This window comes from Zeus faber (assembly GCF_960531495.2).
Source record: "Zeus faber genome assembly, chromosome: 16".
Taxonomy (NCBI): Eukaryota; Metazoa; Chordata; class Actinopteri; order Zeiformes; family Zeidae; genus Zeus; species Zeus faber.
The window spans coordinates 22209556-22232989 of NC_137202.1; the positions used below are offsets into that span (position 1 = coordinate 22209556).

General features: G+C 45.6%; 1 protein-coding gene across 1 annotated transcript in view; it reads left to right on the plus strand.

Moving 5' to 3' along the window:
- The window catches only part of LOC307242099 (ryanodine receptor 2-like), a gene marked incomplete at both ends in the record, with an annotated part of 79692 nt that overhangs the window by 40180 nt on the left and 16078 nt on the right, over positions 1-23434 (plus strand). Inside the window, 29 exons of the mRNA XM_080016434.1 lie at positions 106-246; positions 798-875; positions 1023-1098; positions 3188-3311; positions 3624-3739; positions 5034-5110; positions 6109-6230; positions 6544-6593; positions 6814-6874; positions 7359-7609; positions 10366-10447; positions 11555-11685; positions 11815-12129; positions 12486-12726; positions 13643-13730; positions 13855-13944; positions 14149-14313; positions 15710-15841; positions 16122-16234; positions 17561-17657; positions 19079-19209; positions 19606-19657; positions 19890-19946; positions 20215-20314; positions 20907-20986; positions 21942-22018; positions 22141-22214; positions 22410-22490; positions 22789-22877. Of these exons, the coding sequence (XP_079872560.1) occupies positions 106-246; positions 798-875; positions 1023-1098; positions 3188-3311; positions 3624-3739; positions 5034-5110; positions 6109-6230; positions 6544-6593; positions 6814-6874; positions 7359-7609; positions 10366-10447; positions 11555-11685; positions 11815-12129; positions 12486-12726; positions 13643-13730; positions 13855-13944; positions 14149-14313; positions 15710-15841; positions 16122-16234; positions 17561-17657; positions 19079-19209; positions 19606-19657; positions 19890-19946; positions 20215-20314; positions 20907-20986; positions 21942-22018; positions 22141-22214; positions 22410-22490; positions 22789-22877 (3291 nt within the window). The remainder of the gene's footprint in view (positions 1-105; positions 247-797; positions 876-1022; positions 1099-3187; positions 3312-3623; positions 3740-5033; positions 5111-6108; positions 6231-6543; positions 6594-6813; positions 6875-7358; positions 7610-10365; positions 10448-11554; positions 11686-11814; positions 12130-12485; positions 12727-13642; positions 13731-13854; positions 13945-14148; positions 14314-15709; positions 15842-16121; positions 16235-17560; positions 17658-19078; positions 19210-19605; positions 19658-19889; positions 19947-20214; positions 20315-20906; positions 20987-21941; positions 22019-22140; positions 22215-22409; positions 22491-22788; positions 22878-23434) is intronic.

Consider the following 23434-nt stretch of genomic DNA (forward strand, 5'->3'; position numbering starts at 1 on the left):
ATCCTTTGAATAACTCCTGCTTTTTTTTTTTTTTTTTTTCCTTACCGCGGTATGACGGTAATGCAGTGATCTGCGTCACTGCCCTGGTTGTATGTATTTTTTCAGGACAAAGAGTCGTACCGCTGGGCCATTAAGGAGACACTGAGGACCATGCTGGCCATTGGATGGACCATAGAAAGGACCAAAGAAGGAGAGGTGTTTGGGCTGCAAACTGCCCACGCACACAGGCTTTCTCAGTCTGGACAAGTATGTGGACCGTCCGTCCGTCTGTCCGTCTGTCTGTCTGGGCTCCATGCTATTTCAAGGTTTTGAAACCCCTACTGTTTTTTTCAAATATAACTTTGTGAGTTCTGAACACATTCTTGACAACTTGTGAAATATAGATACCTGAAACTTTGCCTCGCCATCTCTATCTCGCAGCCGGGTCACCGCGAGGGAACGGTGACATTCCGGGACGGTTTCAGCACGTGTTTGTTCTCTGGTGCTGGGAGATTTTTTTGAGGAAAGAAAAATCCCACATTCATCACAGCTGTGATGCCCTTTAAACGGGATATAAGAAGGCAGGCTGAAGCTTTTGAATAAGATTTAATTCGGGAAAGCACACGAGTGTGCTTTAAAATGTGTTGGATTTTAAATTCTTTCATGAGAAAGGTAGCGCCTTTGTATGGTTGATGAAAATAAAATGCAAGAGGACAGAAAAGAATCCATCTGTATGTGGCTAGTCTCTGTTGACATTCCTTTGTCCGTCCCAAAAGGATGAATATTTTCTCATCTATGCTTTTTTTACTGCTTCCCAGCTGTCCTTTGAGGGAGCGTCGACCTTCAGCCCCAAACCTATGGACATGAGCAGCGTCGTCCTGTCGTGGGACCAGTGTGTACGTCGCTCGACGGGCTCCATGCCTTAGAGCTGTGACGTTGCACCACTCATATCCTGTCCATTATTTTGTTCAAATAATCCAAGAAAACAACTTTGGTTCAAGAATCTCGAAAATGCTAATATTCCGTTCTATCTCACGTTCCAGTCTATGGCTGAACAGCTGGCTGAGAACTACCACAATGCCTGGGCCAGGAGGAAGAAAGTAGAACTACAATCCCAAGGTAGAAGAAGCTGCCTGTTATTAGAGCGTAGAGATGGGGGTCGAGATCCGGGTTCCGGTTGAGCCCGGCCTTGTGCTGTGGCGTCGGCGTCTCCGCTCGCGTCGTGTTCCTTCCTGTTCCGCCTGTCCCGTTCTGGTCGCTCTCCTTTCTTCTCCGCCGCCTGTCTTTATCTGCGTTTTTACCGGAGCGGTGGCACCGTCAAGGAAACACGGCCGCGGTGCGTGTTCCCCACCGGCCCACCTTTTCACCGTGGAGAACGAATAAAAAATGGACTTTTCGTTCCGCCCTCCGTTGACCAACCGGCCAAAATTGACGCAGCGATCAAGAGAGGAGAAAATCTATGATGAAGCAACGGGTGTTCCAACTTCCTCTGTGACGGAAGTCTGAGCGGTCCACAAGACGTTTTTTTCGAGGCCACTGTCTATTCCACCTTCGATCAGTGTCAAATAGAAACGCTGTAAGACGCCATTGATTATAAAGCTGACCTCTTTTCTTGGGCAGATAAATAGAATTTTGTTTTCCTACTTATTCTCCAGAAAAGTAAAAGAAAAAAAGCTTGACTCGGCCATTTCAGACGCCCGTTAATTAAAGCGCGTGAGTGGTGTATCGACAGGGCACATTTGGTTTAGTTTTTTTTTATTATTATTTCAGCCGTGTCTCACATCTTGCCGGATCGAACTACTGAGCGGAGTGGGATGTGTTCCCCCTTCCTTGGTGCGGGATGAAGAGCAGGGCAGCGGCGCAGCGCTCTCATAGGGGACATAAATTCGCTCTCCCTGTCAACCTTCTCACTCCAGTCTCTCCATCACGGACACATTCCGAAAAAACTTTGAAAAGCCACCTTTGACGGGAAGTTCCGCGGTGATGGGAGATGTTCAAAGCACTTCTGGGAAAAGTCGTACATCACAAACTGAAGCAACGCCGCGTGGAAATGGCGGAAGATTTAATCCATTTTTTCCTCTTTAAATACAAAAATGTATGAGACAAACTTGGAGGAGGAGGAGGGAGTGTCCAGAGAAGAAGACGATGTGGGATCCAATCGTGGGAGTGAACTTTCGGGAAGAGGGACCCTAAGCCCCCCTCCAACCCCAGAGAGACAGCCGACCATGATCAGCTGCCAGTATCCCACATGGATGGCGGTGTGTCAAGTCAGTGACATCACGTCTGCCTTTGAGCTCCTCATTACTGGATAAATCCGAGGAGGTATTCTGGAAATCACCCACCCTGACTGCAAATAAATATGTGAATGTCAAGCGGAGCTCGCCGCCATAGAAATGAGCACTTCACCGTTTGACGACCTTGTTTCATATTCCTTTCCCAGAGCTTGTGATCTGTGAGCTCATTTGATGAAACGCGTTGAACCAAAAGTGAAAAGTGGTCTTTCGGAAGTAATAACAGCCAGACATATTGTTGCCACTGAGGGGACGATTCACATCTGTTATTACCGTGAAGTGGAAATAGAGGGCCTCCGGTGAACGGCTCTTCAGGGAACTGAACAGGAGGATTACAACGGCATAACGGTGGAGAGGGAAAAACCAAGTGTCAAAGTTCGGGCCAGCTGTTGGCGGTTCTGATGTCCTGGAAATGAGCCGTAGCCGAATGAGAATAATGCACTTGAATTGATCAGTAATGCTGTGAGCGCGCTAGTAAAGGTTCAAAATTGTGTTGGGGGTCTGATCTAATATTGATTCATCTTTCAATAGGTTTTGTCAGGTATGGCTGCGGGCATAGATTAATTGTTGTTGTTTTTTTGTTTTTTTTTCCATTGATTTATTTCACTGCATAATGGATGCTTGATTGGTGCATGGGTCAGTAGTGTTTTATTACCCATGGCTGCATTATGTATCCCATATACGTTCAATAAAATTCCATAAAATTTCCAAAAAAGTTGAGTTAAACCTTTTTAACAATTATTCTAATTACTTGCATGAATATTAAATCCCGTATTTTATCATCCACGTTAATGCACTGTAAAACGGTTGCATTATTGCCCCCGAAGAGATTCCATAATCTTAAAATGAAATGCAGTCTCGGGGTGGGAGCCTGGATTATTAAATCACAAGTGAGTAGATGTTGTTTGATTCCGCAGGCGGGGTCGGCCATTCCATGCTCGTGCCCTACGATACCCTGACCGCCAAGGAGAAGAGCAAGCTGAAGGAGAGAGCCCAGGACGTCCTCAAGTTCCTCCAACTCAACGGCTTCACCGTGTGGAGGTGAGCGCGACCGGGGTTAACCGTGATTTGAACTGGGGGCGGCGATGGCTCAGCCTAACGCCTCGTCGAGTGGCCGTCAGGTTGTGAGCCTTCAGAAATCCGTCTCCCTGATTGCCTGACCTGAAGAACGAAGCGATCAACCGTCAAATAATTGCGGCGCCTCCTTGACGACCCGCAGACAGAGCGGCCGCCTGCTCGGAAAAATAACAACCGTAGCGCAGGTCACTGGAATTAAAGGTTGTGATTTACGGTCCCAAAGTGTTGCATGGGTGGGCGTGACGCAAGCTGTTTGTGCTTTGACGTCCTCCACAGGGACAGGAAAGCGGCGGAGATGGATTCCCCGGCCGTGGCCGCCCGCTTTGGCTACACCCTCCTCCAGAAGCTGCTGATATACACTGAAGAGGCCCAGGAGCACATGGTGGAGCTCGGTAACCGTGTGCAGATCGGGAGGGGGGAACCTGGAGCCAATGAGCCGCCTATTATGATCATTTTGATGTCGGTCACTTCAACGGGAATGTTTGTCAACGGGGTTCTTACCGGGGCCCCGAGGTGCTTGGAGTGCTTGAATTTCGTCCTCAGAAATTGAAGTACTGGAATAGGTTTAAAACAGCCCACTTTTGTGCTTGAAGTGCTTGAAGAGAAAAAAGTCCTTGGAAAACACGATAGTCCCCCTGTGATAGTCCCCCTGGTTTTGTTATTCGTATCGTAAAGGAAAATCGGCATTGCTTTGCCGTCATAGATGATGCCAGGGAAATGTAAATTTAATTCAGCATGGTTGGCAATAAACACTTATAATACATGACACTGAGACTAATGATAGATACAGCGATATACAATACACAGTATGTAATAGGTATACTAAAATAAATAGACAATGAGACTAAGATTATATTATTACATTTACTTTAAAAATTAAAACAATTGTGCTTAAAAAGTCCTTAAAAAAGGACTTGAAAGTCCTTTACTTTCATTTTGTAATGTCAGAATGAACTTTGTTTCAATGAGGATTTTATCACAATGTCTGTAGTCCAATGTGTGGTACATTCTGAAGTCATGGTCATAAATAGTGCTTAAACTGTAGGTCATACAAACAATTCAAATGGACCATTTACTCGTATTTTCTCTTCAACTGCTCACGAAGAAAAAGCCATCATTGGAAAATCAAAGTTTGGGGAGACGACCTTCATCACATCCTATCTGTTGCAACATTTCTCACATTGCCTTCAAATTCCGCTCTGATTAAAACGTATAATTATGGAAGCTACCGATTTTGCTCAATGACTGCGGTCGGCTGAAATAATTGCAGGGATGTAATGACACCTCTAGTCATGAGGGGGGATGCCTACCAAAACAATATTCCATGTTTGGATACTTTTTCTATTTGTGTTTCTAAGGAATGAGTACATAATCTTTCTGGGTGACAACCTCAAGTCACAAGCCGAATGTGGATTTGGACCCGGACGCCGTTTGGACGAACAATAAATTCCTCCGGTGTCTTCCCATCGATTCATAGACAAGAGACGCTCGAGGCTTTTCACACCTTTAGCCGTCAAAAAAAAAACACTCCGAGTTAAATGCGACTGAAGCGCGACTTAAAGTTTGAATGTGTTTGAGCGGCATCCCTGCGAGCGAGCTGGGGGTCGTGATGTCGCCTTTACCTTTGTGACTTGAGGAAGCGTTGAGTGGCGCCCTGAACCCTCCCGCTGCCCGTTCTTCCCACAGAGGTGATGCAGGCCAGAGGGCAGACGACCAAAGGCGAAAGGTGTTCACACCTGCAACAAACGCATTTTCTATCCAAGGTTTGTCTCGTCTTTGATATGGATTCCCTTAAATATCTCGACTCACTACCAGCCCCCGACTCATTCCCCCATTGCATAATCTGCCCTGTCCTTCGCTTTGTTCCTCAGGTCATTTACGTCAGCTAATTAGTTCTGTTGAAAGGTTGCCACGGGCAACCCCACCACGTGAAAGGCTTTGTGGGGGCGCAATTTATGTAGCAATTTTGGAAATCCATGTGTTTATGTCAATTTGCCGCGAGGACATTGATTAAAGCCTCCCACGCTGCCTTCTCCCACTGTGGGGCATGGTTCGCGTCCTTTTTTTTCCCCTCCCCGTCGGCGCTCTGCGGTGGGATCCTCGGAGTCGGACGCGGTCGACCGAGTCTGTAAGCAGCTCAGCCCAAAGTCCTGCCCCGCTGAACTTGACAAACGCGCGCAAACACCCGGGTCGATTCCGCGATCGAGGCAGCGACGGCAGCCGAAGCGGAAAGTCAACGAGTCATTACGGCATTGACAAGCACCTCTGATGGGGCAGTAGAGTGCCAGAGGAGGTAAAGTGTGTCATAAACTCCGGCTTGAAACGGGGGGAAGTTGAGGAACACCGGCAATGCGTGACAAAGTGATTCCGCCGCTGCTTTGAGATTAGCATTCGCTTTACGCCAGAGGGGAGCGAGGGCACGTGATTGTAATTGCATTCGTGTCACCCGATCGTCCGGCATGAAATCAACTCATTATGCAAGAAAAAAAAAAAAATCGCCACGAGTCAATTGGATTGCGTTTACAATTACAAAAGAAAATCGCTAGCGAGGTGAGGGTGACGGTGTTTGTATAATTGCGAGAAATCACCGGAATGTACTTCAAACGGATCAAAATGTGTTAAAATGAAGGGAACCACGCCGCGAGAGAGGGTAGTTTGCGTCGCGTCGTTTGCATTTTGAAAAGGGCTCCGCCTCGTCCGGTTGGCGGAAGAGCGACGACTTGTTACCGTCCACATCAGCGAGCATCTGTGTCTTCGACAGGTGGTCTTTCCCTTGTTGGAGCATTACCTGAAGTGCCACCGTCCGTACTACCTCTCAGCCCCGGCCCGTTCCCGGGACCCCAGGGGCCGCGCCTCCAACAAGGAGAAAGAGATGATTACCAGGTTTGGTTCACCCTCGGCCGCACGCACCGCGTTGGTACTAACCCCGACTGTGCCGTTCCAGGTGGTGCTTTGGGTCACGTCGGGCACCTTCGCCGTCGCGGCTTGTGTTGGGGACAAATCCCTGACGCAGATGACGCAAAACCTTCCACAAAATCTGCCTTTGAATATATAGGATATCGATGTGTATTTTTCGATATTTGCAAGATATATTCAAGTCTGTTTCGGATTTGTAAATCCTTCTCTGTGTTTCTTCCCTCAAATGAATATTTTATGCTTGGTCTTTTTCCCTCACCTGCTTTATTTTGCCCTTTAGCTTGTTCTGTAAAGTGGGAGCCCTGGTGAGACATAGAACCTTGCTGTTGGGTAAGGATGGTTAAAGATTAATGCGATTAATGCTTACTGCATGCTGTATACTGTATATATTATCGTCTTTGCTCCAGACCGTGTGTGTCAGTGTGTTGTCAGTGATTTTATACATATTTTATACGTGATACGTATCATTTGTGTCCGTCACCGTCTTTGGTTCGGCTTGTTTTGGTGTTTTCCGTTTTCTCCCTACATGTGCAAGTCTCTGTTTTCGCAGGCTGTGAAAGCTCCTCCATCACCAGCTGCCTCCACGTTTTGGCCCAGGCTCTGGATGCCAGGTAGCTAGATGGCACTGCTGTCACACTCTGCCTGTCTCCACTCAAACTCCCCTCCAGTCACATTAGTGTCGCAGCGGCGTGTTCCAGGAGAAGAGGGCTGGTGTAATTGAGCCACCGATGCATTAATATCACTTTCTTTCCCTGGAGGACAACGCCTGCAAAGTGTGGGGCAGGTCGTCCATCGCAGAGATTGATGTCAACGGGCCTTTTCTCGCTAGAAAGGCGACAACCTGTTTGCGATGACCCTATTGGGTTCACTGTTACACGTTGTATTGCAGCTATTTTATCAATACTGGATCAATTTATAACATTCTGATGACAATCACTTAGGTTGACACCCAGTGATCAAAGAAATTATGTTCAGGTTCAGGAACTTTTACCGTTGAAAAACATACTGAAGAGAGGACATTACATTAAACACATATTCCTACGCCTATGAATCCGAAAAGCAGAAAACAGGAGTGTCTTTCTCCTCCTTCCATAGGGCGGTGATGCAGTCGTCCCCGGAGTCGGTTCTGGCGTCTCTGCGCTCGTTCTTTGAGGCGGCGGCCGTTGACCTGGAGACGGCGGTGGAAAACCTTTCCGTGGCCTCGCCGGCTTTAGTCGCCCCGGCTAGAGGTCCGCATCCCCGGGGAGTGGCCTGGCTCCTCGGCTACACCACCTCCACCCTCCTCCCCGCCCTCAGCGCCCTCTTTCAACACCTGACCATTCAAAACTACGGAGAAGACCTCTTAGGTAAGTTCTGCCTTGAGTTTGTACCACCGCTTCCTAACCTTTTCTGACCACCAGCCCACTTGAAAATCTCGAAATCCCATCCCAAGTTGCTGTCCATTGGTTTATGTCAGTGGTGATGTATTTTTGTGGTGATGTATTTTTAAAGCTTTTAAGAAAAATACAATGACATGAGTTTTTACATTTTTTAATTTAGATATATATTTTTTAAATTGTATTAAAAATAAATGTACAGTATATCTCACTTAAAGGTGCAGTGTGTTGAATTTAGGGGCATCTAGCAGTGAGGTTGCAGATTGCAACCAACTGAATACCCTTCCCCTTCCCTTCAAGCATGTAGAAGAGCCTACGGTGGCCACGAAACTTGCAAAAAAGGCGAAAGCCCCCCCTATAGAGCCAGTGTTTGTTTTGTCCGTTCTGGGTTGCCACAAGCAAATCCCTATGTAGATATAAACGGCTCATTCTAAGGTAACAAAAACACAACGATTCTAATTAAATGGGTTTATACATTACATTCCAGATTCAAGGTTCAAGAGGTTTATTTGTCACATACATATACATACGTTCATACATTTATGCAGTGAAATATCTTTACAATGCACTCGGAGATTATGCACAATAGTTACTAAACCGAACATAATAGCTAACCTAATTCCTACCTAGCAACTAAGTGAAACTAACTGATTCCCAAAAACGTAAAACAGTTAGTGAAGAGAATAATATAAATAAAATACAATGTAAATTAAATAAGACTCAAAAAGGTTATACAGAGTGGGGGTACAGAATAGAAGTTAAGGGAATAGAGTTATGCATATAGAATGGGCTATTTGTATATACGGATATGTGCAGTAAAGTGCATGTGAATAAAGTGTGTATGGAGACATACAGTACAGTACAGTATACAACAGTATGACACAGCAATACAGTGATACCAAACAGAACAGCAATACAGTGCAGTATGCAGTAACCAGAACAGTGATACAGAATGCAGTACAGTATGTTACATACAGTACAGTAAGGCAGTGGTGCCTGTGTGAGTGTCTCAGTGCTTTTTGTTCGGACCCCTGGTAAGCTCAGTGTTGACAGTCCTTATGGCTTGAGGGAAGAAACTCCGTCTCAGTCTCTCTGTTCTCGCTGTGTGACTGCGGAGGCGCTCGCCCGACCGCAGCAGCTGGAACAGTCCGTTGTTGGGGTGATGAGGATCCTTCATGATCCTGCGGGCTCTGCTACTACACCTCCTGGTGTATGAGTCCTGCAGGGAGGGGAGGGTAGTTCCAGTGGTACGTTGGGCTGAATGCACCACCCTCTGCAGGACCCGCCTGTCCTGAGCAGTATAGTTACCAAACCAGGCAATGATGTTGCCTGTCAGGATGCTCTCCACTGCTCCAGAGTAGAAGGACTTGAGAATCCTCACTAAGATCCTGAATTTCCTCAGCTGCCTGAGGTGGTAAAGACGCTGCCTCGCCTTTCTCACCAGAGTGTCTGTTTGTAAAGTCCATTTTAAATCCTCCGTGATGTGGACTCCCAGGTACTTGAAGCTGTCGACAGAAGTCCCATTAATCACCAACGGCGCGTGTGTCCTTGGTTGTACCTTACGCCTAAAGTCCATAATCAGCTCCTTAGTTTTGCTGACGTTCAGTAGGAGGCTGTTGTCCTGGCTCCAGAGTGACAGGTCAGCCACCTCCTTGCATAAGGCCTTATCCTCGCCCTCTATGATCAGGCCCACCATGACGGTGTCATCACCAGACTTGATGACGGTGCTGGAGCTGGACCTGGCCACACAGTCATGTGTGTACAGGGAGTACAGTAGGGGGCTAGGGACGCAGCCCTGGGGGGGATCCTGTGTTCAGGGTGAGGGAGCTGGAAATGTGCTTCCCCATCCTAGCCACCTGGGGCCTGGTTGTGAGGAAGTCCAGGATCCAGACACACAGCGGAGTGTTCAGTCCTAGCTCCCGCAGCTTGAAAGCCAGTCTGGTGGGGACTATGGTATTGAAAGCTGAACTGTAGTCAATGAACAGCAATCTCACATAGGCCCCCTTCCGGCCATCCAGGTGCGTGAACGTGGTGTTCAGGACCCGGGAGACCGAGTCGTCCGTGGATCTGTTTGAAGATCGAGTTAAAACATACTGAATATTATATTCCATTTCTGCCAAGTCCGTTCGTCGAGAAGATCCACAGATCATTAGGTGGCTGCGGCCTGGAAATGGAAACTCACTGCTACAGGTGAAGGTTTCTGTGAATCACACTTAAAGATCCATGACACTATTAAGAGTTTTACGTTCCTCAATGCAGCTTTATGTTTTCATATTTCATTCATTTATTGGCTTCTGGTGTATTAGGGTTTTCCTAACCATCCAATTTCCATCCCTACAATCCCAGTCTAATATAGTTTACGAGGGATGGAATGCAGTCTGTTTGTGGCATTCGCTCGGCCCAGATGCTGAGCAGCGGGACAAACAGCTGGCTTCTACGCCTCTTAACTCACTCAGGGAATGCCCTCCGCCCAACTTCTACCTTTCACTGCTTTGAACGCAACTCTTGCTTGGTCTCTGAGCCGCGCCTACGGAGCAGCAGCGACATATTGTCCTCCTCGTGGATCACCTGACCTTCCAGAAATCACTCGTTCACTCACCCCCTCGCTTTCTCTCTCCTGTGTTCACCATCGGCTATTCTCCTCGGTGTCCTTGGCAGCGTAGCTGACGCCGGGCCTTGACACCTTATGAGTGGCTGTGCTCAATGCATCACCTTGTGTTTTGCAGTGGACGGCGTCCAGGTGTACTGCTCCAGGATCCTGAACTGCCTCTACTCTCTGGGCACCAGCAGCCGTGTCTACATGGAGGGGTGAGCCTCACAAGCAATACACCGTTCGCTTAAGAATGATCGATCGAATCCACCGATCCATGCTTGGAAAACTGGTCACTCGGCACTATTTCTGCAAACACCAAACTAAGAAGAACAGCGTAGGATAACTCACAATGTGATGAAAATGGTTAAAAGGTATTGTTGAGGGACTGGTTACCTTATTCTACGGCCATTAAATTTGGTGCGACTTGCCATCATGTTTTATTATTTAAACGGTCAATTGGCTGAAATAGTTCAATACTTTCACATTAATACTGACCGAGGCAGGGTTGGAAGTCAAAGTCCAATCAAACTCAATTAAACATTTATTGCATTCACACATGAGGGTCTGTTGAGAATAACCGTGATTGCATAAGAAGGGCCCAGCAATTTGAAATGTATCTCTTGAGGGGAAAAAGGAAGAGCATAAAAAAATTGACACGAACGTAAAATGCTGTAAAATCATTTCAAATGAGAGAACGCTGCCTAGCAGTGACGCAAACTGTTATCGTGTCCCCCTGCAAAGAAAATGTCTTACGGTCTTTTTTTAATTGAACTTTACGAATTCTAATAAAAAATGAGGGGAATCATAAATATATTTTTATAGGTGAACCCAGCTTTCCATGCGGCCTGATCGCGGAGAGATGTGGAGCCGTTCCATATTAGGAGCCATTCCTCTAAATAAAACAACTAAAAACAGTGTGTTTACTGTTTTCATTTGTTTTATACTGTTTTATTTGTGCCCCAGTCCTCTGTGCGGACATGCACCCCTCCCCCCCTCGTCGGGTACAGCCCTAGAAATAATAAATAATAATCGGATACACACTAAAAAAATCCCCTATATGTTAAATTGACTGTCCCTCACTATTTTTCTTTTACCATGCAACAAAGTTTTTCTCATATTTACTTTTTTTTTTACTTATCATTTTTCTTAACTGTAACTGATAGTATTAATCATACAAAACAAAACTAAAAAGTAAAAATTGTTATTGTCGGTTAACGCTTAAACGGTCAATTCTCAACATCCCTGCTAAGTATTCACTTTCTGAGAACACGAGAAGCGGCTTTGCCCTCGCTCATCCTCCCGGCGTGTATCCTGCCGTACAGACAGAGGTCGGCAGCTGGCGCCTGTCTGGCAGCCCTGGCCGGGGCTTTCCCCGTCCCCTTCCTGGAGCCTGCCCTCGCTCAGGACAACCCCAGCTCCATCTACAACACCCTGAGCGCCGCACAGAGACACGGTAATAAGCAAACATAAGCCCCCAAACACACACTCACACACAGTCCCTTTATTTACCTCCGTCTTTATTTCCCTCCGCACGTCACACGGCTCACGCCACATCCTCTCGGTCCTTATCTGTGTCCCTCAGAGCTGGGGGTGCCGGAGCCCGCGGAGGAGACGTGCCCCCTGCTGCCCTCTCTGGGGGAGGCGCTGGGGGAGGTGGAGCAGCTGGCGGCGGCCGGGGCACGCCAAGCCCGTTACGTCCACGTCATGGAGGTCACGCTCCCCTTGCTGTGCTGCTACACGTCCCGCTGGTGCCAGCGGGGGTCCCGGGGCCCACCGGGGAGCCCCCCGCTGAGCGCCCTGCTCCCCCAGCATGCCAGCGACCTGCTCGGTCACATCCTCCGCATCATCCACAACCACCTGGGCAACGGCCAGGGCGACTGGATGAAACGGCTCGCCGGTAGTGTGCCTCTACGTCGTCTTTTGTCATGTATTGATGGTCAGGAAAATAAAAATAATGGACAATATGTTATATTGCATTACATCAACAAGTTAAACTGTCAAATCATTTTTGTCTCATCAGTTCCCTATAGAGTCAAGATAGGAAGAGTAGAAGTAGAGTAGAGGTAGATGAGTAGAAGTAGAGTAGAGGTAGATGAAGAGTGGAGGCAGAGTGGAGTGGAAGAGGAGTAGAGGTAGAGTAAGGTGGAGTAGATGGGTTCATCCCTGATTCATCCATTACATCATCGTAAAGATTCTTCAACTAAACGTCAAGCAAAGCAATCAGCAGTCGGCGTGACGCGCGTGTCCTCCCAGTCTTCTCTCAGCCGATCGTGAGCGAGGCCCGCGGCGAGCTGCTGCAGAGCCACTTCCTGCCGCTGATGGAGAAGCTGCGGAAGCGGGCGGAGGCGGTGCTGCTGGAGGAGGAGCAGATGAAGGCGGACGGGCGGATCGACCGCTCGGAGGCCGAGCTGCGGATCCAGGAGAAGTTTGCCGCTCTGGTGCGAGACCTCTACGCCTTCTACCCGCTCCTCATCCCCTTTGTGGACGCACAACGGCAAGTGGTGTTAAAAGCATGAGGAGGGCTTCTCAAATGAGAAACCTATGTTGTTGTTTTTAATTTTTTTTAATTTTTTTATTTTTTAGTATAGTGTGAAATTGGATAAATTGTGGCCAAAAAAACCCCCATAATAATTCCTATAAATAATGAACTAGTATACTATAATCATATGCATGTAAATTAATTCAGTAAGAGTTTTCTGTTTTTGTTTGCCACTTTAATGCACATATCTGTATAAACATAATTGCCTCAATCTCATATACATAAGTCTATCCCATATACATAAGCCTATTCCCTCTATCTATTCCATTTTATTCTATTTTATTTTATTTTATTTTTATTTTATTCTATATATTTTTATTTTATTCTATAAGTATTCGACTTACTGTATTGCGTTTTAGGAATCAGTTAGTTGGTCTAGGAGAAAGAAATTTTCCAAGGACATATTGTATGTAATCACTGGGTGCGTTGCGTTGACATTTCGCTGCAAATATGTATGAAAGTATGTATATGTATGTGACAAATAAACCTCCTGAATCTTGAATCTTGTCGAAATTGTCCACATCCTTGAAACTAAAGCCTAAAGAACCAAAGAATCAATGTTCCATGACTAAAGCACGGGCCAGTCCGCCCGCTGTACTACAGTGTGTACAATTTAGAAGGAAAAAACACTTCCCGCAACCTCAATGTTTCCCGAGGAAGGTGACCACAAACTAGCTGGAAGATTGCCCACAGACGCGCCTGTTATTTTATTTGAGGTGGTTATTTAGTTATTGATCTATTCAACCTGCGCATTCATCCAGTCTCTTTGTGTGGACGGTGTGAAGGTCTTCTCCTGGAGACGTCCAGGAAAATCGGAATCCAAGGCCCATATTTTTAAATGTATTTGTATTTATTTGTTGTTTTCTTCCAGGGCCAGCTGGTTGAAGGAGCCCAGCCCCGAAGCCCAGCGGTTGTTCGGCATGGCAGCAGATATCTTTACATTTTGGGCCAAGTCTCATGTGAGGGCGAGCCCAGTTAGAGTGCTTTTGTTTGCCCCCCCCCCCCCCCCCCCCCCCAAAAAAAACGTTTGAGTGGATAGATTATTCTACGAATAAAAACTCATCCTTATGTTGAATGCAACAGAATTTCAAATGGGAAGAGCAGAACTACGTGGTGCAGAATGAAATCAACAACTTGGCTTTCCTGGTCAACAGCAACAACCACAAGTCTAAGGTCGGTGATGATTCTACAGCTCTCTGAGAACAGGGATACTGATGATTGTCTTCACTATGTGAATAATGGATATTTAGCCTTTGTGGACCGTAGCTCTCCTTTGAATCTATAGGGGACAAATTGCATCGGCCATGAATATGAAAGTAATTGTGTGCTTTTATGTTTTTTTTTTTTTTTTTGTTGTTTTGTTTTTCCAATTTCCAGGCATTCGACCACGAGAGGGGGAAATTGAAGAGGAAGGGGGATCGTTATTCCACACACACCTCCCTTGTTGTGGCTGCCCTGAAGAGACTGCTCCCCATGGGGCTCCGCTCTTGCTCTCCGAGCGGTCAAAGCCTTATCGCGGCGGCCAAGAGCCACTTCGCTCAGGCAGGAACAAAATATGCACAGATCCCTGCATTAATACAGTACCTCCGTACCTTCCTAGCATTTGAAGCATTATTCTGAGAGATGATTAGCACTGAGGGGACAATGAAGGTGAATTCAAATGTACTTGTACCCACGGCTTTAATAACAGTTTACTACTTGCCGCATCCTTTTTCTCCACAGAAGGACACCGAAAATGAGATTCGTGAGCTTCTTTGTGCCGGCCTTTCACAGCTTCAGAGCCAGGTTGATCATAATGATTCTTCTCCCGTATGGAACATATAGAGTCGCTTCTTTATACAGCTGCTGGTGTACAGTGTCACGGTCAACAGGATCGTGTGTGCAGCCCAAAAACAATTCCCAGCAAATAAACAGAAACCTGTCATGGGTTTCAAAGACCGTGCACTGTGCAGTGTGCTGGGCCAGGCCTTGTGTAGGGACCGAACCAATGGTAAAAAACAGACAGAAACATCTCGCCCAATAACCAGGTTTATGAAATCAAAATAGCTATTTAAATCAGGGTTATTACCGGGTCCTTGAGGTCCTTGAGGCACTCAAATTTCCCCCCTCGGAAATCCAAGTACTGGAACACCTTTAAAATAGCTCCTTTTTGTGCTGCGGTGCATGAAAAGAAGAATCAGAATCGCTTTTATGACAGATTATGCCAGGGAAATGTAAATCTATTCCAGGGGTTGGAAATAGCCACTTATAACAGTAGATGATGATGAGATTAATAATAGATATAGAAGTATATAGATGTTATACATATACCAATATAAATAATAGACAGAGGCTAAGATTGTATTATATTTTAATAAAGATCACATTGAAAGTTTTATGTTTCACTTGAAGTCCTTGAAAACGATAAAGTAGTGCTTAAATAAGTACTTGAAAGAAATTGAATTTTGCAATGTTAGAATGAACCCTGTTAAACGCCGACCAATCTAGTGTATGTATAACCGAAACTGAGCAATTTATTTATTTTGCAGCTCGATCGATCTTCATTGACTGTACGAAACCAAAGGTTTTGTTTTGTTTTGTTAACAGAAAATACAATGCGAATCAGTCGGGAGCCGGGGCATTTTTCACACCCATCATCCCACGTCACGCCCGAGCATGTGCAATTGTACATTTGCGGAAGGCAACAAAATGTTCAGATGGAGTGACTAAAAAATTTTTTAATTATTTTTATTTTTTCTACATTCTTGGAGAATCCTCGACCCGTTTCCTGTCTGTTAGTGCATTAAAATAATTGATTATGTAAAGCTGGACGTATTAAATATTAATAACCATGTGATTTGTTCGGCACTTAGGGAGATTAACTGTCATTACGACAAATGCTTTTGCTGCGCAAATGGAGGCAGAGAAAAGTGAAGTGATTTTGGTGACCTTTCGATAGGATTCAGCTGGATGCCAGTGGCAGGAGGCCTTCTATGCAGAACCTGCAGAACTACCAGGGGCCACTTCGGACCCCCAGAGGATGGTGGAACAGATCCTGAACATTGCACGAGTCCTCCATTACTTAGACCAGGTAGGTTTAAAACAAGATTCAAGACAGTCAAGGGATGCTCTGTGAGGACTTGGAATTAATGTTAATTTGCAGTTGGTAAATGTGCACTTAAATTGTCTGGTATTAAGGAACGATGCATTGTGATATAGCATAGCATGTTAAGAGAACATAACACTTTATTCATTCCCGCGGGGAATTCAGGAACAGTATGGGCCAAATTGACCATTAAAGACCTGAAGGTGAGTTCTTAGCAATGCAGCCATTTTGTATTTCCCGGGTTCTCTATTTGACTTTCATTAAGGTTGCACAACCACAGAGAAACAAGAAGGCTGCTTGGCACAGGGTTTTATCCAAGCAGAGGAAGAGAGCAGTGGTTGCCTGCCTCAGGATGGTTCCCCTCTACAACCTTCCCAGGTACAGATAAGACAAAATGCTCCACCAACCAAAGTGCTGCGTCACATACCCGAGCATGACAAAGCACAAAGCACGCCTATTATATATGTTTGGATGCTATTTGAATAGGGCTCCATGATCGTTTTAATTAAATATTGTTGACTATTTCGTGAAAATAATCATATTTAAATAATATTATAACAAAGTTATGTCAATCACATATCAATGTTTGTATTATGTAGATGCCTTTGTACTCAGGTGTCTAAAAGCAGCACTATGTAACTTTTGGCATCTGGGAGTTGGTGCCCATACAGCTTCTGAGTGCTAATTGCACTTTCACACCACTGTTGTAAAACTCGGTCGAGTGTCGGAAAATAATTTATTTTACGGAACAAATCTGAACCGTATCGGGCGCGTCTCAATAACAGTCTATGTCACAAAAGCAGATATAATGTACACCTAGGGTACAGCGTCCCTTGCACGGACCTCGCCGCTTCCCGGAGCCGCGGGGAGAGAGGGCGCGGGGATCGACCCCCCCCCCCCCCCCCCTGCTACCAGTGTAGGTACCAGATGTGCTCGGCCTGCCAGATTGGCTCACACTTGCACGTCGGAGGACAAAACGAACCCCGTGGCGCAATGGAAGTGAGTGGGGTGCGGGTGCCGGGCGCACCACTAGCCCGTCCCCCCTAAGTTTTGTATGAGCATTATCATTGGACATTTTGATTGACAAGTTTATGATTTTTCTTTTTTTTTTCTTGGAGCTAAACATCAAGGAAGTGCCGTAAAGCACCATTCCCATGGTTTTGTACCCAAACACCAAAGTTACATAGTGTTTTCGGGGGGGGTTACATAGGGGATACATAGTAAAATACTGTATATTCAGGATTATGATTCAAAGGTTCTAAAAAGGGGGTAAATAATACAATTCTCTCACCGGCAGCTGCCCCATACACCCGTACAGAAAGACTCCACACAGGTGTAGGGTGTGAGTGATGGGAGGTGTAAAAAGTTGGAAGGTAAAAAAAACAAATTGAGCTGTCAATTATATCCTTGTCGACAAAGCCTCGGGAAAGCAATAGCAAATGAAACGTGCGCTCCTTGCGTGTGGCATTTTAGTGTTGACACGTTATAACTTTTGGGTATTCTACCGCTCACTTTCAACATCTCGATAGCAAAAGAGCGTCTCGGACGATACGGCGTCGTTGGTTTTTTTTTCTTGTCATTCAATCACAGCTATTCCATAGTTTTCATTTTCCCTATTACACTGACTAAACGTTGTCATCCATTTTCCAACATCCGTCCTCCTGAATCGATATTCCGAACCCCCCCGTCCTTCCCCCGCCGCAGGCACCGAGCTGTCAACCTGTTCCTCCAGGGCTACGATAAGTCCTGGATATCCGCCGACGATCACAGCTTTGAGGAAAGCCTTGTGGAGGATTTAGCGGTAAGGGCCATCACCAGACCAAGCGGCTTTGCAGTCATTGCAAGAAGAAAAGACAAAATGCACACAAGCAAACGCAGTGCTAAAAGCAGGGAGGGTCTTTCTCTTTCAACATGAGACAAAATATGTTAAGGCAGTGTGATCCAGAACTCCAAATAAAGCAATGGTAATGGTAGAGTATAAGAGATTCGGTCCTTTGTTCTTCCGCATGACCTTATTTCCTTTCATAATGAATCTATTGAGTAATATAAAAATTGAATGTGCATCATGAAATTATGAAATGTGGTGAGGTTTAAAGTGGTCAATCCCTAAGATTGACTTTGTTGGGTGGATGACACTGCAAGCCCAATCCACCTGCACTCTTTTCACAAAATAACATCGCACTGATCGCCACTTTAGAACTGCAGCTGCAGTCCTCTGCAGTACCCACACACATGAACAATGTAATCATTATTTTATTTTGTCACTCTTCTCTGATAACTGTCAGGAAGTTGCGTAGTTTCTACGTGTGTAGTAGCTAATGGGGAAACGAATAGACTAACCTAATCAATTGAACCCATACAGCCAATCGTCATCAATCAATCACTTTCCTCCTCAAAATGGTTATTGATGGCTGCTGATGTGCTTCATGCATTTAAAGCTCGTATTAGTGGCCTCCTGAAAACAAGGTTTCCTCGTGACAGCAATTATTTGTGGCTAACCCTTTTTCTATTTACAGGATATTCATTATTATTTTGTTAAACACTTGATGTATGAGTGGGATGCAATTTTTGACCATGATGCAATGCAAGGTCTGAATATTTAATTGCTTGTCCTCGAACCCTTGCAGCAAAACAGGGAACTCTCGAATTAAGTGGGTTTCCCGTAATGAAGATGGCTCGCCTGACTGCATGTTTTCAATTTTGTGCGTGTGTGCTTGTGTTGTATACTAAGTTAGCCGGTGCGGTCATTGTCAGGCACCGTATGAGTGAATGGGTGCATGATGAATAGCAGGACAGTATTTTTTCATTGAGAGAAGTCTAGCAGAGGGTAAATACAACCCTCTTTCGTCGGAGAGGCCTTTGCATTAGTTTTTCATATGATGAATGGAACGCGAGATGTTGATGGTGGAAAAAGGGAAAGAGAGAGCTCTTGAAAACTCATTAAAAGTTCCTGTTAAATAGGTAAAGTTTGCATGGACAGCGCACATGATTTTTGCAAGCGCGCGCCGTGCGCGTGTGTGTGCGTGTGTGTGTGTGTGTGTGTGTGTGTGTGTGTGTGTGTGTGTGCGTGTGCGTGTGCGTGCGCGTGCGTTTGTGATCGTGTGCGCGCCAGTCTCAAATTCCCCAGTGTGTAAAGGTTAACCACGGGTAGCTGTGGATGGCCAATATGAGTCATTAATAAAGAGCACACATCAGGGGCTTAACTGTGTCTTTGGACTGCAGAGGAGAGGAGTGATGAAGCGCTGCGGAGGTGGGAGAGTGGAGGAGAATGAGGGGGGAGGAGGTGCCAAAGCAATCGATCCCCTCCTACAACTCATTACACTCTTCAGCCGAAGCGCCCTGACCGAGGGAAGGTGTGTATGTGTGTGTGTGTGTGTGTGTGTGTGTGTGTGTGTGTGTGTGCGTGTGTGTGCGTGCACGCGTGTGCCCTGATCAGAAAATGACTGTGTGTGTGTGTGTGTGCTCATAATTAGCGATCACATGCTTTCTTTCTCTCTCTTTGCCTTTTTTTATTACTGCTCAAAATCCATCAGGGCAAAGTCGATTATCTGATTCCAGATTCTTTGTCCGAGATCTATGGCTTTTTCCCCCTCAAAGGTGTTTAATTTAGACCTGTGATGTCTCACTGGGCGCTCTGGGATTTGCACAAGTTCAGTTAATGGATTTAGAATTCAGTGTTAATGATGTTGGATGCCATCACTACCCGCTTTGCCGTACGCTAATTGTTTGTCCCCTGTGTGTTTTGACAGTAAGCTCGGGAATGACAGTCTTTATGTGTCCTACGCCGCGATCATGGCCAAGGTAGGACAACTACGGCAACCATAACCAATTACACTGTTGTTTTATGGGTTTTAACGGGTTCCTCTTCTATGTAAATGGGAAGTATGCTGGAGGGGATTCGGGATTGGCGAGATATATCTTTTTTTTTTGATGGGCTTGTGAATTTGTCTACCGCTCGCGTACGGTCTTCCTGATTTTTCTCTGATTTCCATTTTAATATTTTCATCGCCCTGCCTTGCCCGCCATCGTCAAGAGCTGCCTCGGAGAGGGGGAGGAGGAGGACGAAGAGGAGGAGATGAAAAGCTTTGAAGTGAGCACGTCTCCGCTGCCTTTCGGTGTCAAGCTGAATCGATGCATTTCTTGCTCATTTCATCTCATTTCATCTGATTTGTTGAGGCGCTTGACTGCCTATTTACACACCAACAAAGTCCGTACGGAACAGTTGCATTAAAGCAAATTATTCTCTAACAAGAGTTAACTGATGCAATTATTACAGCAATTGAGAAGTCAAATCTTTGACAAGCAATGACGTGACAAGCGGTTGCCAGTAAATTCAAAATGGATTTTCTTTCCCCCAGGAGAAGGAGCTGGAAAAGCAGAAGTTGCTGTATCAGCAGACAAGACTCCACCACCGTGGGGCCGCTGAGATGGTCCTGCAGACCCTCGGTGCCAGTAAAGGTAAGTATTTTGTAGTACAAGTATAGGTGTATTTAGGGCTAACAACCGGAATGAAATGACTATTCAGCCTTCATCTTATTGTCTAGATCAAGGGCTCTCAAACATGTTTTCCCCCATAGAAAAATAAAAATAAATCAACCCTGATTTAATCGGAGACCCCTTCATTTAAAAGATATGATACATCTAAAAAATGTAAATTTTGGTTACATTACAACATATAGGATATTGTTACAAATATAATATTTGACTCGTGGATTTTTTTTTTATAATATTTGACTTTTAGGAAACATGTGCCTCAAATTGTCTGAAGCCTCGCACCTTAGGCCGGGAATCACTGGTCCAAGTCATTAGAGCCAAGCCAATACATGCACACTGACCATGGAATTACTTCGCTAATCTACTTGCCTCAATGACTCGGACCAAAGCTGCGTCCCCTGTTAAAGCGTAGATAAGGTTGTGTGACTCCAGCGCTCTGAAATCATTATAAAGACAAGTCAAGTGTCCTTTCCATTTTGCTAGAAAGGGACGTGTTGTAAGGCTGTAATGTATTATTATTTTTTTTTTAATCGCTGCTTTTGTAATCACTTAACAGGGAACAAGGGCTCCATGGTGGCGTCCACTCTGAAGCTCGGCATCGCCATTCTAAACGGAGGGAATGCCACCGTGCAACAAGTACGAGCAGCAGCAGCAGCACTAGGCTCTACGTTCTGACATGTGCCTTCACAGCACGGAGGGAACGGTGGAGTGTCAGTTTTAACCTGATGACATTGCGATGGTTCCCATAAGCGACGTGGCTTTAAGGACGCACGCCCGTTTTTCTTCGGCACCCATAAGGTTAACCAGTACGGTCGTAAGGTAGTTGCTGAGGCGGCAGAGCCAGAGAGGTCTCATGAATCACACACACAAAAAAAAAGCTCTCCAAAAGTGCTGGCTGCGATTCGTGGGGTCTGGGGAACCGGGCTGAGATACTTTATTACAGCATGACCGTGGGTGGGAAATAGATTTTTGTAATGACCATTCTATAAACCAATAAAATGATGGTAATTCTAGACAACCGATTGTAATTATTTTGCCATTTATTCAGCTCCACCGACAAAATAAGTTACTTGGGGTTTCAAACAAATCACTAGCACTTAGAGTAATAAAATGCCTCTTGTCAAGCTAAATAACTCAACAGTCATATAAATATGTATATAAACATATAACAAATAATGTCATTATTTGTGTTGTTGTTATAATGTACAGAAATGTTATAATGTTGTATAATGTTATTATACAAATAATATTATATAGTCCCTGCCATCACCTTGAAATTGTATTTTATAACTCAACCCCCAAGAACTCTTTTATTGCTTAAAGCTTTTATTGTCGATAACAACTCCCTGCTGTAGTGCATTAGGTTCATTTAATGTGTCTCTTACCAACGTCTGAAAAGCGTTTCCTGACTTGAATGAGCGTTATCTTTTTGTTAATGCCGCGGCGCGGAGTTGGCGCAGCATTATTCATAGCGGTTAGCCTTAAAAAGCCTCTCGCTCGGATCAATTGCACCTGCTCCACATCCCACCCACTTCCTCCCTTCGTCAAAGCAATGCTTGAGCGCCGTTCCTTGATCCTCTCTGTCGGACAGAAAATGCTGGATTACCTGCGAGGGAGGCGGGACGTGGCCTTCTTCGAGAGCGTGGCGGGTCTCATGCAGTCCTGCAGGTGAGTCCAAGTGAGATGATGATGATGATGATGATCTGACGGGGGCCGTAGGAGGCGAGTAGAGCTGTGCTCATCTGTGCCTGTGTGTGTGTGTGTGTGCGTTGTGCTCGTCCGCTGCCCAGCGTGCTGGACCTGAATGCATTCCAGAGGCAGAACAAAGCAGAAGGATTGGGCATGGCCATGGATGACAGCTCAGGTACCGCATTTATATGGAAACCCCGCCCCCAACCCCCAACCCCCCCGGCCCCCCGCCCTAGTTTTCTGGCAGATGTCTGAATTCCACCCCGTGGCATTATCGTATGTACATTCTCTCCTCTCTCTCTTGTCTCCTATCCACGCCGTGCTATTCTGTTCATCCCTTCCCTTCCTCAATGCGCACGCACGCTCTCAGGGGAGAAGGTCATACCTGACGAAGAACTGACCTGTGACCTCCTGCGCTTTCTGCAGCTGCTGTGCGAGGGACACAACGCAGGTTGCTTTGCATTTGCATACCGTTTTTTGACGATTTACAGGAAATTTAAAGTTCATGGGCACAAATATAGATCTATCATTATATAACTAACCTGGTTAGGAGCCATGGTCGTATTAGTCGGTTTAAAGAGGCACACAAAAGGGAAGAGCAGATCAACGCGCTTGTGATTTTTGCCACGTTGAGTATAAGGGAAGCAGCAGTCATCCGCGTCACCTTGCTGTTTTCTTTAACTTTAATTCCTCTCGGCCAACTAGTTGAAATGACGGTATCCCTATTCTTTATTCATTGTTTTCTTCAGAATTCCAGAATTACTTGAGGACGCAAACAGGGAACAACACCACAGTCAACATTATCATATCCACCGTGGATTACCTCCTGAGATTACAGGTAAACGTCTTCATACCGCTGGGTTATACTGAGCCTGACCACTCCGAGTCAAATAGGCGTGAGTCATAGAGAGTAGATTCTTGATAAGCCTTTACAATGTATTATACAGAAGTCGTTGTTCTATTTTGACCCGAGCTAAATGTTTTAACTTTTATGGAGCCTCCCACGGCCCATGATGAAAATAAAATAAAAATGCTAAATGCTAAACCGATTCATTGGAACTATATTTGCGCATTTTGAGATAATCTGCATCAGTTGATGCCTGCGCTCACAAAGTCGATTTGGGGGGAAAATAGTCTGCAGACTAGTGTTATAATTATAGATTTTCCTTTACATACCTATTCAGAATATTTGAAACAGTGTCAGTACTCATTTTTCGCACAGTACTCATTTATCCTCGATCCACTATTTTCCTCGCCCTCTCTTCTCTCTGACAGCGAGTTGACACACACCGCTGCAGTCCCCACATAGCCCCGTCTCCTCTCACTCACTCCCTGTCTCCACTGTCTCATTCATTTGTTGTGGTGTTACTCATTAAAGATGGCAAGTGCAGCGCC